At 44.8% G+C, this 19170-nt stretch overlaps 1 protein-coding gene across 1 annotated transcript in view; it reads right to left on the bottom strand.

Annotated features, from left to right (window-relative positions):
• Positions 1-19170, bottom strand: part of LOC125442954 (connector enhancer of kinase suppressor of ras 2-like) — a 358128-nt gene that overhangs the window by 305903 nt on the left and 33055 nt on the right. Inside the window, exon 3 of the mRNA XM_048514758.1 lies at positions 2878-3080. Within this exon, the coding sequence (XP_048370715.1) occupies positions 2878-3080 (203 nt within the window). The remainder of the gene's footprint in view (positions 1-2877; positions 3081-19170) is intronic.

The raw sequence follows: 19170 nt of genomic DNA, 5'->3' as shown, positions 1-19170 counted from the left end.
GAGTCTAACTCCCCGTCCCCATGAATACATAAAAGCTTATTCCAAGTCAGGCCGATCAAGGACAGTCTCATCTAACCTGAGTAGGGTTGCCAGCTCAAGGTTGTGAAATACCTGGAGATTTTGTGGGTGGAGCCTGGGGGGGGGCAGAGGGAACTCGGTGGGATATGATGTCATACAGTCCACCTTCCAAAGGGGATGTTTTGTCCAGGTGAACTGTCACCGGGAAACCAGTTGTTAACAACAGCAGATCTCCAGCCACCACACAGAGGTTGGCAGTTCCAACTCTAAATGACAGAAGTCTTTCAGTGGGCTTTTACATGCATGTGGTACTCTAATCTGGAGAACCGGGGTTTGATTCCCTGCTCTGTCGTCTGAGCTATGGAGGCTTATCTGGTGAACCAGATTAGCTTGTGCACTCCAACACACGCCAACTGGGTGATCTTGGGCTAGTCACAGTTCTTTGGAGCTCTCTCAGCCCCACCCACCTCACAGGGTGTTTGTTGTGATGGGGGACGGGAAAGGAGTCTGTGAGCCCCTTTGAGTCTCCTTAAAGGAGAGGGGGGGGGGATATAAATCCAAACTCTTCTTCTTTGCATTGAGCATTCATTGCCTTCAGGTTTGATTCTCAGTTATGCACATATCCCCACCCCACCCCCCGGCCCCTTTTGCGGTCATCCTGCCTTTGGATCAGAGAATCCCTGCTGCTTCTGAAAGTTCTTAAAGTCTGACTTTTTTTCACCCTTACAGGGAAAGTGAAGGAGATTCATGTGCGTTAAACTTGCTTCAGGTTTTTTTTTTGCTCCTCCACACCCTTCCCCGTCCACACCACAGCAGTTCTACCCACTCTTCAGGTCACCATTTCAATATGATCAGACTGGCACTTAACTGATGAATTTGACTTGACATGGTGTAGCAAAGTTACACTGAGACCCCTTCCGCACATGCAGAATAGTGCACTCTCAATGTACTTTGCAGCTGGGTTTTACTGTGCGGAATAGCAAAATCCACTTGCAAACAACCGTGGAAGTTGACTGAAAGTGCGTTATTCTGCATGTGCGGAAGGGGCCTAAGAGCGAAGATGTCAAAAAAAATCCCAAAGGGGGCAGGCAGAGGGTAGACAAAATGGCAGCTCGGCTAGGGACACTTCGCAGGAGGAGAATCCCTGTGGAAACAAAAAATCATAGGAACACTTACACACACACACACACACACACACACACACACACACACACACACACACACACACACACACACACACACACACACACACCCTCACAAAGTAAACAACTGCAGAGTAGGTGGTGCCTGCTGGCTGATCTTTTCAGGGGCAAAATAATGGTCTGCCACCAAGCCACAGCCCCTGGTCCTGACAAGGACCTTTCAGTGTTGCAAGGTCTTGGGGGGCCTTTCCCCACTTTCGTCCTTCCCCTCTATGCCCCGCGCTGCTCTCAGCGCGCAGCATCCCAGGCGCGCGCCCGGCCGTCCCCATGACCCCGCGCTCAAAAGGCGCCGTTGAGAAGAGCGCCTGGGATGCTGCGCGCTGAGGGGCACGACAGCAGCAGCTTCGGGGCGGCTGCGCTGTCGCCGCCCCTCTCAGTGCGGAGTGCCGAGGGACCCCGCGCTACTCTCCTCGAGTAGCACGGGGCTTAAGGGAAGTGGGGAAAGGCCCGGTAATGGAGCAGAGAACTAAAAAAACAGCATTACTCACAGCCACAGTTAGATTCAGAATCTCAATCAGCAAAGATCTATGCTCGAGTCCTTGGAGACTCATCCTCAGTCCAGGCCTAAACAGCACTTAAGCTTGTAAAACTCTTTAAGCTTGCAAAAGTCTTTACAGAGCCAGGAATGAAAAACCTGGCCCAAAATTTATGTCCACCCTGGCCAAGAATAAAAACTCGCTTTTTTTTTCCAAATTGATAAACGGCCATTTGATTTCTGTGGGCAATTACCCCTTATCGGCACTGCTGAAGAACGGATAAGACCGTTCCCTCAGAGTCACCTTTCTGTGACAGGAAAATCTGCCCCCTTCAGGTAGGTCTGCGTTCATCTCAAGTAGGGTGGAACCAACACTGCTTCCCCGACTTTGGGAAGCATTTTTTTTGTTGGCAATGCAAAAGAAGAAGCTTTCCTTTTTTAGTATTCTTTGAAAAAAAACCTGCCTTTACCTGCCCTCACGCTATTACCCTCATTTGGCCAGATTACTGAGCACAAATCTAATTTGTTGTGCTTTTATCTGCTGGCAACCAGAGAATCCATCATGTCACACCAATAGCTTTATGACAGTGGTGGCGAACCTTTGGCACTCCAGATGTTATGGACTACAATTCCCACCAGCCCCTGCCAGCATGGCCAATTGGTCGTGCTGGCAAGGGCTGATGGGAATTGTAGTCCATAACATCTGGAGTGCCAAAGGTTCGCCACCACGGTTCTATGACAACATTCCATTCTCGTTGCAGTCCTTCTTTGGGCGATGGCACCCAGGTGACTAATACAGAATGGAGGAAGCCGGGGTAGTGAGATCAGAAAAAGCAGCTGGATCAGAAAAAGTGACAAAGGAAGCAGAAGTCAAGAAAATGGTGGTATCAAAGAAGAAAAGACCAAGATGAATATTTTCGGCATGATCTTAGCTTCTCCTACTCCACTCAAATTGCTAGTTTCAACCCCGACATTGAAACAGGTAAACATTTGACACGACCTTAATTTCAAGTATTATTTCACAAAGGCAAAACTGTTCCAAACTTTACAATCAGCTCCAAAAAGAACCTTGTTTGTTGTCAACTTAACATTAAGGTCAGATTTACAACCCTTGAATGTTATCATCGAACGTTGTTGGGGGAGAGGAATTTAATATCTCAGAAAGGTAGAAATCTGAATTACCTGTCCAGCCAGGCAAGCAAGTTCTTGGCAGCACCAATCAAGTCAACAACAGAGGTCAGAAAATCATTTGGCAGTCTTCGGGAGGCCCTGCCATCGTAATGGCCGCTCCTCCTTCTACCCGTTATGAAGTTCTGAAGGTTTTTGGCCGAGGCGTTCAACTTGTGAGAGAGCGTCCGCAGGTTCTCCGTCTCCAATCCATAATTCTGAAAGCAAACAAGAGGTTTGGTACAGCTTTGAAGCAGGAAACCAAGCCACTGCAAACAATTAAAACTATTTCTTGCCACCCAGTGCATGCCACCTTAACAATGCCATGACGGCAGAGCATCAGAACAACTGGATGTCGACTATGAGGCAGGGATCGTATCTGGCCCCCAGCACAGACCCAAATACCAATTTGGAAGGCCAAACTTGAGCCTTGATATGGCCTTTGGGCATCTGCAGCCTGGCTCAGGAAGCAGTGGACCGACAAAAACAAAACAGACCCAGAGATCAGCAGCCCAGACCACCCTAACAGGTAACTTCTTTGCAGAGCACCCCCTTGAGCCCCACAAGATGCCACATAAATCCAATCTGCCTAGCCTGAGATAGTTAAAATGGAGATAATGACCTTTTAAAGAACCAATTCCTCAATAGAAAAGGGTAGGGTATTAGGGCATCCCCCAAGGACATAAGATGCTGGAGCAAATTGCTGGCCTTGGAGGTATCCATGGTCCTGATAGCTTCCTTGTAGTGCGCATTAGACACCAGGTCTCTGCTGCATGGCAGGAGTGAATGTCCATAGCAGCAAGATCTCTTGTACAGATGTATTTTCAAAGCCCCGCTTTCACATTTCATTCTCATTCATTCTCCCCATGCCAAGAGACACCAATGTAAGTCCAACTTTACTTTTCTTTGCTGCCAGAATAGGGGAGATTTGCCCCTGACATCTCCCCTCCCCCCCACCAACTCCTCCCACTCCTTCGCACTCCCATGCTCACCTCTTCCCTTCCCCCTTTTCAGATTGGCTATTACTTCAAATTTTGATATTTATTATATTGATATATCAATATAAACAGAGAATCACTGCAAAATTGCTGTCTTTTATTGCATTTGAAAACCAGGAAGTAAGAGTGTGGTGGGGGGCAGGGGGAGAGATATCAGTTCTAGGACTTGTTCTGCTTCTTCAGCAGGGTGTGGTTCATGGAATTATATTGATATAACTGCAGTTTAAAGGACTTTAACAAAACCCTTTATCTTGCAACTACCAGGTGTGATGAGATGTGTGCCTTTAAGAGGGAGCTGATGGTGGAAGTTAAGACAACCAGGAAAAACAGAAGTCCGTTGAGACTTCAGCAGACAGCTGAGGGGCAGGCAATGAATGCTTCCTTGCATATGAACATGAGGAGAACACACTACAGCCCCACTCCATGAATAATGGGCCCAGTTGTCCACATAGCCAACAAAATGATCTGATCTGTGGGCTATTCTTCTTCTGGCCATCCCAAACAGTTCCAAGACAACTCCTGTCTACCCCAGTTCTCCATGTTCAAGTAGCCAAGAAGGATAACTGTCCCGGTCTCCGCATCGTGTGTGCATTAATATAAGTTTATAATCCAAACAATATTATATTAATCTTAACAGCATCAAAGCCAATTTTTTTCCTACACAGTTTACTTTTAAAACTTCAAAAATTACTATTTAAATATTTTTATATACCCCAAAACCTAAGCTCCTCTATAACTCAACAGCTTTGTACTAGTAAAAGACCGTGACAATTAAGTTACCCCTATATACACACCTGATCATGGTACATGAAAGTCTTTAAACTTCTATACTGCCAAGCCCACCAAATAATTCTGTCCTCTAAGCTCTGCTTTCTGTGTCCCTGCCTTCCAACATCAGGCAAGTTGCAACTAGAGACGGGACATTTACTGTGTTGGCACCTCATCTTTGGAACACTGTCTCCCACAAAGGTTCACCTGTCTTTTCCCGTGCTAGGCTGAAATTAATCTTTTTACTCAAGTTTTTGTTTAAAATCTATCCACCTTTTGGAAAAGCCTGCTTCTGGTCTGTTTTATGGATAGTTTTATGCTGGTTATGCCACTGGGTTGTTTTTAATGACACGGTGTTTTGATATCAGTCGATTCCCCACTTGCTGAATCGACCTAGGTTTGACCTGGGTTCGACCTTGGTGCTCCCCACAGCCGCTGAGTTCAACGCGGGTCCATCCCAGCTTCGCCCCCTCTAACTGTCAAATTTCCGACTCTACCGGAGAGGTACAACTTTTTCGGCGAACCTAGGTCGAACTCAGGTCGATGCCAGTAAAGTGGGGAATTGTCCATTGTTATTGTTTTCACTGTGAGCCACTTCGACAGTGGCATAGAGCCAATGGGGTGGGGGGACAGGATGTCCCAGGTGCTCGCTAGTGTGTGGGCGTAGTGGGGGCTTTCCGGGGCATGGCAGGGGCACAAGGCACACACATGCCCTGGCTGCTGTTCCTTCTTGCTCTGCCCCTGCACTTCGAGCAGGACTCAGATGAGGCGGCACAGAAATCTCTTAAATAAACTAATCAATCAAGTAATCTAGATGAGGATGCAGGGAGAGGCAGAGGCAACCATGACTGCAGCACACAGACTTCATTGACGCAACACAAACCACACTTGGCCTCCCAATCAGCTCATCCTGCTTGCTTCTCAAAGTCCTGCTTTCTCCATTACACTACAAACAAGGCAAAGCCACCATGTTTGCCCATAATTCATCTCCCTTTGGGACCCTGCCAACTTCCTATCAAGAAAGGCCATTATCACTATCGGGTACCGAAAAAGCGAAGCCTCCTTTAAAGCTGCTGCAATTCAAATCAGCCTCTCTCCCCCAGACAATTTCCAAGTGTCAGTTAAAATGGGCCTCTTTTGTCAGTTTTGGTCCCCAGAGGCAAATGGCACATTCTCACCTGTTGTGTTAACAAGATGTAGAGCTTGTAAGCATGCCAAAACATGTGAACTGGGCCAACGGGAACCAGGCGGGGGGAAAGATAATAAAATCTGTATCAGTTAGAAACTAGGTGGATAATAAGGTGGCCAGCTTGCAGGTCCAATCTGGAGATCTCCTGGATTTACAACTCATCTCCAGGACTCATTTTCCCTGAAGAAAATGGCTGGTTTGGAGGTCCATCTCTATGATATTATACTCATCCCGCCCCAAACACTGGCTCCACCAACCAAATCTCCACAAATCTCCTGACCTGGAAGTGGCAACTCTAATGGAGCTGACCTGGCCTTACATGCCAGGCAACATCCAATTATTTCTCTGACTCCCTTTAAATGGTACTATCCATGGATCAGGGGTCTGCAACCTGCGGCTCTCCAGATGTTCATGGACTACAAATCCCATCAGCCCCTGACAGCATGGCCAATGCTTCAATTGGCCATGCTGGCAGGGACTGATGGGAATTGTAGTCCATGAACATCTGGAGAGCCGCAGGTTGCAGACCCCTGATCCATGGGAATCACTTTTCTGCAAGTGGATCCTGCATTTTATTTACTTACCTGCTTCATTTATACTCTGCTTTTCTCTTCAATATGAACCCATTCTCTCCTCCATTTTATCCTCACAACAACCCTGTGATGTAGGTTAGGCTGAAAGACTGGCCCAAGGCCACCCAGCAAGCTTCCATGGCACAAACAGGGATTTGAACCCAGATCTCAAAAATATTGGTTTGACTCTCTTCATTACTACACCACACTGGCTTTCAATGGGGTAACGTTTAAAGGACACAACCCTGTGCTTGGGCCAACAGTGCTGGATTTTCCCAAGAAATCAGCACCCCCATCTCCCAAATCCGAAGGTCAGTGAAACAGATTATTACTCTCCCTGCAAAGGCCACCAGCATCTAAAGCAGGGGTGTCAGCTCTTTCCCTCCAGATGTTCATGGACTATGATTCCCATCAACCCCAGCCAACATGGCCATTGTACTCCATGAACATCTGGAAGGCCGAAGTTGGAAACCGCTGATCTAAAGGGCCTCCTGTATCCTCTCTCTACAAGGAAGAAGATACCATAAGCAGATTGGAAGCAAGTTGCTAACAGACGCTCTGCAGGGCCTTCACTGTTTGCATTTATCTCCCAAATCTGGTCATATTTGGGGCAACCTCAATGGCAGAGGTGGGATCCAGCAGGTTCTCACAGGTTCCCGAGAGTAGGTTACTAATTATTTGTGTGTGCCGAGAGGGGGTTACTAATTGGTGATTTTGCCACGTGATTTTTGCCTAAGTTACGCCCCTCCTCTCAGCAGTAGCGCGCAGAACTTGAAGCAGTCTAGCAGGAGGTGCACCAGCGTGCGTGGCAGCCTGCGCCTGCGTGCATTCGTTTCCCGCCCACCCAGGAATGCCCTGCCCCCAGAATGCCCGGCCACGCCCCTGCCGTGCCCCGCCCAGCCCCACTGTTTGAATCCCACCACCATGGAAACCTGTTAGTAAAATTTTTGGATCCCACCACTGCTAAATGGGCACAAACAAATATAAGTGGCAGCTACAATGGAGATTGCTGATCATATGCAAGGAAGCATTCCTTGAAGCAGAGAGCCCATATCGGGAAGGAATACAGCATAAGCCTACGAACTTCAAAATATCGGTTTGAAATGCTCCTGCTCTTTAACGACTGTTTTATATTTATGTTTTTGGGCCAGGTGTGCATATCTTTACTCTTTGCCATTTAAAAAGAGAGTAGGATTATTCACAACAAAAGGGCATGTACTTACACAAAATACCAATTTTTTTTCCTGCAGCTCAAAAGTCACTCTTTATACAGTAATCTGAACCTTCTTTAAAGAAAAGAGACAGACATCTAAACATGAACATGATAGCTTTTACATTTTCTGTTTATAACCTGCAATATGGGGAATAAAATGGGTCATCCCCGACCAGAAAGAACATTTTGACATCTTAAGAATCAAAAGACTCAGAGGAAGCATATTTAAGAGTTGTAAATAGGGTTCCCAGGTTCTTTTCATCCTTGTTTAAGTGAAGATAAGAACAGATTAATAAATGAACTTTCCTTTTTCTGAGACCTTTTATGCAGTCGTGGTCTCCTTTACACTGAATGTACATTCCCTTTGGGTTTGATTCTCAGTTACACACACATTTTCCCCTCTTTGGAACTCACCACGCTCTCGGATCAGAGAATTTCTGTTGTTTCCAAAAGATGTTAAAGTATGAATTTTTCTCTCCCTTCACAGGGAAAGTGAAGGAGATCACTGTGTATTAAACTTTTATGGGGTTTTCTTGCTCCCCCTTGCCTTTCTCTGCCCACACAAAAGCATTTGCCCCCACTCTTTGGATCACCATTTCAAAATGATCAGAAGGGCTGTCTTTCTATTTATTTATTTTTACTTTAACACTGAAGATCTATTACTGCAACCCTTGAGAGACCCTTGAAATTGATATGAAATTGATATGAAATTGACATGGTCTAGCAAAGGAACTAGACCAAAGATGACATACACACACAAACCGCTGTGCTATAGAGTGTCTTAACCTACTGCATCTGTGTATGGTTCTCCAGTTGCACAGTGGCGGATAGGAAGGCGCTCCAAAGGGTGATCACTACTGCACAGAGGATTATCGGCTGCCCTCTCCCCTCCTTGGAAGAACTCTATAATTCCCGAAGCCTAAAGAAAGCCCAAAATATTCTGAGAGACTCGTCTCAGCCAGCACTCTCTCTTTTTGAACTGTTACCATCCGGCAGACGATACAGATCTATCAAAACTAGGACAAAGAGGCTTAGAGACAGCTTCTACTCTAGAGCTGTGGCTATGCTAAACTCCGCGGCTTCGTGTTGATGTGTTTGGGGCCGTGTAGGGATGGGTGGAGGAAGGGGAAAGTGAGGATGGGGGATGAGTCTGAAATTGTGTGCATCGAGGAATGCTGCTGTAAATTTCGTTGTGCATGCACAATGACAATAAATGCTTATGCTTAAACACACACACACACACACACACACACACACACACACACACACACACACACACACACACACACACACAACCAGCAGGCAGTCTTCCCAAATGGAGGTTGAACAGAAAGAACAAGGAAGAAGTAGGTGAGCAAAATGGCTGTTCCATTCAGCTAGAGTCACTGCACAGGGAGAAAATCCCTATGCAAGCAACAACAACAACCACCACCAATGAGGGAAAACCCTACTGCGGAGCAAATAGCCATGGGTTAAGTAGTGCATTCATCGATGGCCTGACAGTGATGGCGAACCTTTGGCACTCCAGATGTTATGGACTTCAATTCCCATCAGCCCCTGCCAGCATGGCCAATTGGCCATGCTGGCAGGGAACTGATGGAGTAAAGGCCATAACATCTCAAAAGCTGTCTCACTCCTGAGCTCTATCAAGACCATTCCTGTCTATCCTGCCTGGCAGTCTCTTCAACATCATCTGCTTCCTGATCCTTTCAAGCGGAGATTTCAAGAACTGAACCCGGGAAAAATAAAGTGGAATTAAGACATGATCTATTATTTATGGGAATAATTGATGATGAAAAAAATAGATATACAATATAGAAATATGTACAAAACGTTGATTAGAACAATACATGCAGCGATAGCTTTTGGATGGAAAGATAAGAAAAAATGGACGATTCAGAACTGGATTTAGATATATGTAGAGACAAGTGCCATTGGGCATTTTTGGGGGGGTACCTCTCAAGAAATAAAACATGGCAGAACAAATAGAGATAAAATAGTGAAGATGTGGACAAGTTATGAGAATTGGATGAAGGAGACGGGAATCAAAGGAGACATACGGATAGGAAGACAACAACGAATGAACTTACTGCTGTTGGGTTAAAGAAAAGTAAAACGTAATATTAGGGGAGGGTGGGAGGAAAAAAAGAAAAAATGTATTGTCTGGAAATTATATCAGAAAGATGTAAATAGAACTATTATTTCAAACTATACAATAAAAAATATTTTTTTAAAAAAAGAATTGAACCCGGTATCTAAGGACTACATCCCCAGACTCCCACCCTAGCCTGACACAGCCCAACAGTCCAGAAGGAGCACTGGGAGAATAACTCACCTGGCTGGCATGGGCTATCTGGTGGGCAGGGGGAGATGGCAGCTGCTGGCAGAAATCTTAGAGGGCCCCCAAGAGATGGTCCAGCCTGGACCAGGCCCTGCTGAGGTGGAAACAAGCCCACCGCAGCGGCGTAGCCCAAAAAGGTTGCCTGGGCCAGGGGGTCAAAGATGGGTTGTGCCTGAGAGTTGAGGAAGAGGCCCACAATGGGGGGGGGGGGCTAGTGGTGACCTGGGGAATGTTATAGAAGGACAGCTGGGCCTTACTCATCAGACCAGGGCCGGCATGGTTCCAATGCACTCGGATGGTGGGGAGAGCTCACTGCAGGCTCAGATACAATTCACCAGCTCCTGACCCTCAAGTCGGGTGAGCAGGCAAGGGCCCTAGGCTTCAGAAAGAGGGGCAGGAAGGGAGGTCATCTGAGAAGGAAGTAAAAAAAGGTTCCTGACAGAAAAAGCCAGGGAAAGGGGCCGGGGGAGGAGCTTGGATTGGGGGAAGAGTATGAAGAAGGCATGGGCTTGGATGGCCGTAGTGGCCAGGGAGGATATGCCCATGTAGCCAAGGCTGGCTATAGGGCCCGACAGCTGTGGGAAGGGCTCAGTGGTGGGATCCAAAATTTTTAGTAACAGGTTCCCACGGTGGTGGGATTCAAACTTTAATGGTGTAAGCGCCAATGGGGCTGGGGACGAGGCGACACAAGGCCGTGGCCAGGCATTCCTGGGTGGGGCTGTGGCAGGGCAGCAGCAGCTAAGCCGGATTCTTGGGTGGGAGAAAGCGAATGCAGGCGCGGCTTAGGCTGCCACGCCGCGCCGCATGCACCTCCTGCTAGAACTGCTTCAAGTTCTGCTTCACAATTGCTGAGGAGAGTGGGTGAACTCAAGGCAAAAATCGCGTGGCAAAATCACTCAATCAGTGCAACTCCTCCTCTCGGCACACACAAATAATTAGTAACCTACTCTCGGGAACCTGTGAGAACCTGCTGGATCCCACCTCTGGAAGGGCTCCAAGAAGCTTGCCAGCCTCAAGGAGCACCATCTAAGGCTGGAGGAAGAGCATCTCTGACCCTGGGGCAGGGGAGCTGTGAGCAGTGCCAAGCCCTCAAACTGCATATTTGGGACCTTCTACATGCAAGGCAGAGACACTCCACCACTGAGCCACAGCTATTTGCTGGAATGGGGAAGCACCAGAGAACCATCCTTTATGTGGGGAAGAACAGTTGGTAGAGCTAGACCAGTGATGGTGAACCTATGGCTCGAGTGCCAGAAGTGGCACTCAGAGCCCTCTCTGTGGGCACGTGCAAACAGAGTCGCCCCCCCCCCCTCACACATCTAGGCTGGCCTGGGCCGCTGGGCTCGATTATCAGCATTAAACCTAAGACCTAGTTTTGGGGAAGCAGTGTAGGTAACCCTGTTAAATTCTGTTAAACCCCACTGATTTTCATGTGCTGAACTAAAGCACGATCTTTACCTGGGAGTAAGCTCGGTTGCTGACAATGGGGCTTGCTTCTGAGTTAACCCTCCTAGGGTCGTGATTCACCCATTGGATGAGTTGTACGGTTGCTTCAACTCAAAGCCACCGACTACCACCAAGCTTACTTCCGAGTAAAGCACGCCTCAGAGCCAACCATTTTTTTCTAAACTAAAACCTCAGTATTCAGGTTAAATTGCTGGGTCGGCACCTTGCGATAAATGAGTGGGTTTTGGGTTGCAATTTGGGCACTCGGTCTTGAAAAAGTTCGCTATCACTCAGCTAGGCTATGAGCTAAGATATAGACAACAGCCTTTCCTCAGAAATCTGCATTTGTGGATGTTTCCCAAATATGCAGTAACAACTTTGGGTAAAGCAGAAAACCATGCAGAAATAACGAGGAAGGTTCCACACATCCTTGATTGGAATCCATCAGAGTAGACCGCAAAATGTGTTCATCCACGTCTCAGTGTGCTAGAAGCATACAAAACTGGCTGTTTGAAGGCTTCTTTGTTAAACCTTGGTGGTCTGTATTCTTACAATAGATCAAATGGAGATCCTTGATACTCAAAATCCCTGTCAGGCAAAGCCCAGACTCTGAGAGACAATCGCACCCCCACCCTTTGGCTTTTTTGCAGCTTGATATTTCAAGAATGTTACATATTTCATTCAGCTGAGAGAAATACCAGAGAAAAGAAAGGGCATTACAGTTGGAGGTGACTGACATATGGAAATAAACACAACTAAACTCCTGGCTGATGAGCCAACATCTTCACTCATCATTATATAAAGTTCATGATATTTAAAGCATGTATTTTAAATAACGCTGTGAAGGCAGCCAGGCATTTGAGATGTGCACCCCATTCCACTTCACTCACACACACATACACCCACACCCACACATACACACACACTTCATACCTGTGTATGTTGAGCAGCACCACAAATGTTATTTGGCTTTTATGAAAGCAGCGAATCAGAAACATTCAGAATGACTTGCATCCAAGTACCTCAGGGGGTGTAGAAAGTAGGTCAAATGTTCTGCTGTTCAAGAGCTTCCTTTACTGCTTTCTTTTATGGTTTTGGGAGAAGGAACAGCTTGGGAAACTAAATAAAAGATGTGTTACCTGGTCAGTGAGACCCCTTCTGTCTAAGAGGGCAAAGAGGCAAACCGCGTTGTTTCCAAAAGCCCCATTATCCCAATTACTGCCCAGATGACCGGAATGAATTACCTGATCTTGTTACCAAATGAAAATTAGTACATTGGAGACTTTCCAATATTCCATTTTTTCCCATTTCTGCAACAGAAATGTTCTTTAAATCCTTTACCTTCAGTTTGTTTGCAGCTTTTCTTTTCCTCTACATTACCCGATGCCCACAAGATGCCTTTTGTGTGATGTTTTACCCGAAAGCTGAAGCATATTTACATATTACAATGTACAAAAAATGGCCCTGATGCAATCACATCAAGATTGCTTTTTGTAGTGGTTTGTCACTATACCTGTGTGTACCAGTAATACAGAGGGACAGAAAAGAAGAAAGGATCTGAAAGGCAAAGCACACTGTTGGGCTTAATTAATTCCAGAAATTCTCTGAGTTGAACCAGGAGGAATGGAACGGAGAAAAGAAACATTATGGAAAAACAAAGAAACAGAAGATCAGAATGAAGGCAATCCTCACATTGATCAGTGCAGAAACCTATTTTATTTATATCCCACATTTCCTAATGCTGATGAAAAAATGTCGAATGGCCTTTCCTTCTCACAACACATTTCTGATGAGAAAGTTAGGTCAGGTTGAAAATAAAACTATTCTTATGCGCTTTAGTTTTATTGATTGCTGTGGAAAGTTTCTATTTTATTGGCACCCATTCTAGTTTTAAAAAGACATATTTTTAAGTATTGCTGGTATAAGATGCTAGCACCTTCATTCTTCCAAGTTTAGCTCTCTCCCCAGAACCTCTAGAAGTTATGTTCATGTATAGTCAATGTACATGCTTTGTCTATAGAAAACACGCATGCAAAAGCATGCTGTGAACACTAAACTAAGAAGAGCAGAAGAGTTTGGATTTATATCCCCCCCTTTCTCTCCTGCAGGAGACTCAAAGGGGCTTACAATCTCCTTGCCCTTCCCCCTCACAACAACCACCCCTGTGAGGTGGGGTGGGGGGGCTGAGCTGAGAAAACTGTGACTTCATTTCTCCAGGGGTGCAGGGAACCTGCGGCTCTCAGATAGTTCAGGAACTACAATTCCCATCAGCCTCTGTCAGCATGGCCAAGTGGCCATGCTGGTAGGAGCTGATGGGAATTGTAGTTCCTGAACATCTGGAAAACCAGCAGTTCCCTACTCCCCTGACTAGCTTCCAAGGTCACCTTAGCCAACTGGCGTGTGTGGGAGTGCACAGGCTAATCTGAATTCCCCAGATAAGCCTCCACAGCTCGAAGCTGACAGAGCTGGGAATCAAACCCAAGTTCCTCCAGATTAGGATACACTGAGCTCTTAACCTCGCCACTGCTGCTCCTAAGGCACTGTATGCAGTTTCCATGAGTACAACTGATCATCAATGTGTGCAGCGGCTTGGCGAATTTTAATGGGAGAGTGTGAATCTGGGCCCCTCCTTGACTACTTTTTTTCTTCCCCACACTTGGATTCTGCAATCTATTTCTTTGGGAGGCCCTCAGATACTCTCCTTATCCACAGTTGCAATGTTTTGACAAAATAGCTAAGCTGCCTCTAACTTGCAATATATAAATAAGAACAGGTGGAGGAAACAACAAAAGGTTGAGCTGGCATAAAAGCTAACAGGAGCAGTTTCTTAAACATGTAGAACAAATTCATAACAAGATTAAAACCAAAGCCTCATAAAAATATTAAAACCACCACATATAAACTATGTCATTTGGTATGAACCACTGCGACCAGACGCACTTCAGTCAAAAGGTCTTCTTCAGTGGTCTCAGAAAATATATGCACAGATGCTATCATTGGTTTACGCAGGGACACATGACCTAAGTAGAATGACGGCCACAAGCAGTACAGTTGCATCACATACCCAGAGGCGTGGGGGTGGGGCGGGGGTGAAATGGCACCCGGGACAACATCTGCTCCAGCCCAGCCCACCTCACACTCACCCCTCCCTTACCCGTAGCCCACAGGTGTCAAACTTCTGCGGCCCTCCAGCTGTTTCATAGACTGGTCCCATCAGCCCCCTTGCCAGTTTGGCAATGCTCATGTTGGAAGGGACTAGATGGGAGTACACCGGATTCATGAACATCCTGGAAGGAGCCACAGATTGACACCTCTGCTTGAGCCGAGCAGCTCCTTGGCAGGGGAAGGAACAGCCTGGTGGGGCTGGACCCAGAGAGGGTGTGTGACCAGCTGTGAGTAATGCACTCTGGGGACATGTGACTCACACATGTGTCCCTGTGGGTGGCGCCGGCCTGCACGCCCACCTAAAAAGATTGATGTGGACTCCTAGATGAGTTCAGGCTTGCTACAAACAGCATGTTTTCCCCTTGGATAACTTTAATATTATTACACAATTTAACATGCAATCTGCTCAGGCTTGCAAAATAACTATCTTTATCTTTATATGTGTGTGTATATATTTTCCAGTGGTTTCCATACCTCTATGAGTCTTTGGGTTTTAATCTTTTTATGAATCAGTGAACACAACAAAGAAACTACTGTTTTGTATTTCTGCTAGCTCAACCAGTGTAGTGTAGCGGTTAAGACCAATGGACTCTAATCTGGAGAGCCGCTCCTCCACATGATGCCTGACCTTAGGTCAGTGCAGGTCTCCCAGAACTTTCTCAGCCCCACCTACCTCACAGGTTGTCTGTTGTGGGGAGGGGAAGGGAAAGGAGTTTGTAAGCCACTCTGAGGCCCCTTCCGCACACACAGAATAATGTGTTTTCAATTCAGTTTCACAACTGTTTGCAAGTGGGATTTCATGCTATTCACACTGCTACAAGAGCATTGAAAGCGGTTTGAAAGAGCATTATTCTATTGTGTGTGGAAAGGACCTGAGATTACTTTACAGTTGAGAAAAGTGGGGTACCAATCCAAACAACTCGCCTTTCTTTTGGAGGGGTTGGATTTGATTCCTTTCATCCTTGTTTGAGTGTGGTAGATAAGAACAGTCCAATTTTTTTCAAACAGTCCAGAAAGTGCAGAAGATAATTTGGATTCAGTGTGAAAATTCATTTCAAAAAGTGAAACTACAGAGACATCCAGATGAAGAGTTTACATCAGTCACCACTCTTGCCTCTCTTTCCCCACTCTGCCATTAAAGCTATTAACACACATTTTTAACTTCTTGGCCACTATGTTTTAGGACAGTTATGTTTTTCTACACATACAGTTCTACCAGAGTTTCCCGAATATAAGACAGTGTCTTATATTAATTTTTTTGCCCCAAAGGTATGCTACAGTTGGTGTCTTATTTTCGAAGGGGATGTCTTTATTTTTCCTGTAGTTCTGTCTTAGATGGCCGGGCATGCTTCCAAACAAAAAACTTTGCTATGTGCTTACTTTCTTCAGGGATGCCTTATATTTCGCGACTTCAGCAAAACCTCTACTATGTCTTATTTTTGGGGGATGTCTTATATTAGGGGAAACAGGGTAGAGTTTACTACTCACATAGGATAGTCTATTGCAGATCCCACTGATACAAAACAGAGCCCTTAGCAATGCATAACAATACAGCCTGGTGCAGGAAGCTGGCAAATCCTTCTTAATAGGGGTTGCTCCAAAGCACAACCTCTAGTTCCATCAGCAAAAGTGCTGGTGCAAGAAGTGAGCCACTCTTTCAAAATCCACAGAAATAGCTTCTCCATGAGCATTTCCCCACTTTACTCACCATAGCCCCTATGCGCCGCAGCACTACCTCAGCGGCCATTTCTGGCGCGGCGCCTGCGGTTCCCCACAGACTCTGGAGACTCCTTGAGAGCCTTGGTCATCAAAAGGCACCGTTTTGAAGAGCGCCAGGAATGACCCAGCTAGAAATTTCTTTTGAGGGGGGGCATGATTAAAGCTGTGGCAGCCATCGAGGCGTAACTCGTTATGCTTGTCACCGCTTCCTGTGGTGTTGGGAGTGCCGGGGACCCCAAGGCTACTTGGCTACTGCTAGTAGCGGGGCAGAGCCATGAAGGTAAGGGAAGAAGCGCTCCCTGTGTCTGTTTTGCAAAGGAGATGGAAGGATACACCCCTATGGATGCACTTCAGTAGCCTCTAATTCTATGTGTCAAAAAAGCTATTCGGGGTTGTGGGGGAGGGGGGGATCTTAACTGACAGTTAAACTACAGACTCCAGAAAAAAAAAACTCCTGGCAGAACATTGGAGTGACACTTCTGTGCTACAGTAAAAGATCTGATGGTGGCAATGTTAAAATACAATCATTCACAAGGTTAAATGGGAGACAGAGATAGATAAAAGAAATCTAATAAGCAGGAGAGTGTTCAAGAAATCCCCCAATGTCAGGTGTTATTCATGCCCCGGCAGCCTTATCGTTCCACAGCGGTGTTTTTAATTGGGTAATGATGATAATCACACACTCCGTGGGCAAAAGATGGAGAGGGATCCGTGTAAGAGGAATTAATTGAACTCCACCATGACCTAATTTCTACCATGGTCTTATCACGAGAAACCCACTTCCAGATAATTTTTTTTAACTTGTCATTTTGTTTTTTGAGAGGGGAGCTTCGCCAATTAATGCTGACTGAGAGGCAGGCGACAGGCCGTACTCACTATCCCGACTTAAACATAAAGCTCATGGGAACAACTTGTATGTGTATATAATTGATGCATTCTCTAGTTTTTTTTTAATTGATAAATGTTTTACTGTAATGTTTACAATGCCAATAAAGGCTTTACTTACTACTACGCATGACGCATGACGATGACTGGCGACAAGCGTACTACCACTACTACTACCCCGCCGGACTTATAACATTGTTCATCATTGAGACTATTGTCAGAGTTTGTGATGTCAGGATGCGGCTGAACGTTAAAACACACAACGTGCATGAACCATTGCTCTAGTATATTAAAAGTGTAATTTGCTGACTCTGTTCTTTTATTAGGAAAATTAATCTGCTCTATCTTAACCAGGCATGTCAAAAGCTGAAGGGTTTGGTCTAATTCACCTGGCGGAAGCTCCTTGGAAGAATTCCAGCTCCCCATTATTTTTTTAGGACCAAAAAAAAATTACTAATGAAAAATATTTGACCTGGCTTTCATCACACAAGACAATCACTTTTTTTTTTTACAGTAAGCCTTTATTGGCATAATAATAACGAGGAAAAAAAGATGAACATAACAATCGGTATAATAATAAAATGCATAAAATAATAAATAGCGCTTGAATATATATGTATATGTAAAATTACAGTTGACTCCTGTATTGTTGTTCCAAAAAGGAAACCTCGCGAACATCAATACACAGAAAGAGCAGGACTGGGTTTATCTAACAAATAGTTTAAAAATAAAACCAGGGAGATCACTTTGGAATAAGGGAGTAAGATTCACTGGAATTCTAGATCGAATTCCCTTTTAGTTTCTAGAACAATGCACTCAATTCAATTCTTAGTATATATATTTGTTATCTCTTTTTTTTAGGGAGGAGTTCACAGCGCTCCCTCCTTCTGGGGAGGTTTTTTTATTTATTTTAAAATATTTTTATTGGATATTTCGGAATTATTACAGATTTATATTGTGTAATTGTGCCTATATACATCCTCCATATCTTTTTTTCCCCTTTTTTTTTCCCCTCTCCTCCTCCTCCTCCTTCTCTTCTGTCTTCTTTTAGGATGCTTGTGCTGCAGGTCCATTCTTTTTCAATCTTCTTGTCCATTTTTCTTCCTGTAATTCCAATTTCACGTTTAGCCAGTCTCTTTGAATTCCATCCAAACTCCCCTTTCATATCCCCTTTTTTGTTTCTTGCCATATTTGATTTCTCTGACATTGTGGTGTCGAAAAAATTTCCTAATTGTATTTGCTCCCATATATATTCCAACCATTTTTGCATTGTCCAGATTTTTTTGTCCTTCCACCCTTAACCAATGCTATTGCTGCATGGGCAGCTCTGATCATGAATTTGAAAAAAGTTTTCTTTTCTTTGTTCTCATTATAGTATAATCCAATATACCTATAAAATAGTAAATCTATATTTATCTTTATTTTTACCTTTACATGTTTTTTTTCTATGTATTTTATCACATTTTTTCCCACATATTTTTGTACTTCTATACATTCTGAGCCACATATGGGTATATATTGCATTTTTTATCTCCACAATGCCAACAACATTTTAGACTGGAGTCCACTCTATCATATATACCAAGCAACTGTTTCCGTGTTCTATATACCATTTTAATATTAATTTCTTCTCTAGTTCTGCATATTTATCTATTTTTATTTTATTTATATTGTCTATAGTCCTTTTAATAAGATCTATGTCTTTTCACTCCCATCTTGTTGCCATTTTTTCCATTATAGTGATTCTTATCATAAATCCTTCCTGATCTTCTATCATGTTTTTTTTTTTGTATAAAACTCCTAACATTTGTCCTTTCTTTTTCCTCATATATTTTATACAACTTTTCATTATACACTCTTTCCTCCCTCCTGGAGGCTTCTCTTTATCTTTTCCCAGATTCCTCTTAATAGTAGCCAGTTTTCTTTTACCTCCTTTCTCTATAAAATTTGGAAACGTATTAATTCTCTCCTCTCTTTCATTGTACAGTTGTGGGCAATTCTACCTTGCATAT

This window comes from Sphaerodactylus townsendi, linkage group LG13 (assembly GCF_021028975.2).
Source record: "Sphaerodactylus townsendi isolate TG3544 linkage group LG13, MPM_Stown_v2.3, whole genome shotgun sequence".
Taxonomy (NCBI): Eukaryota; Metazoa; Chordata; class Lepidosauria; order Squamata; family Sphaerodactylidae; genus Sphaerodactylus; species Sphaerodactylus townsendi.
The sequence above is the reverse complement of the archived record's forward strand: the minus strand, read 5'-3'. Positions and strand labels throughout refer to the sequence as shown.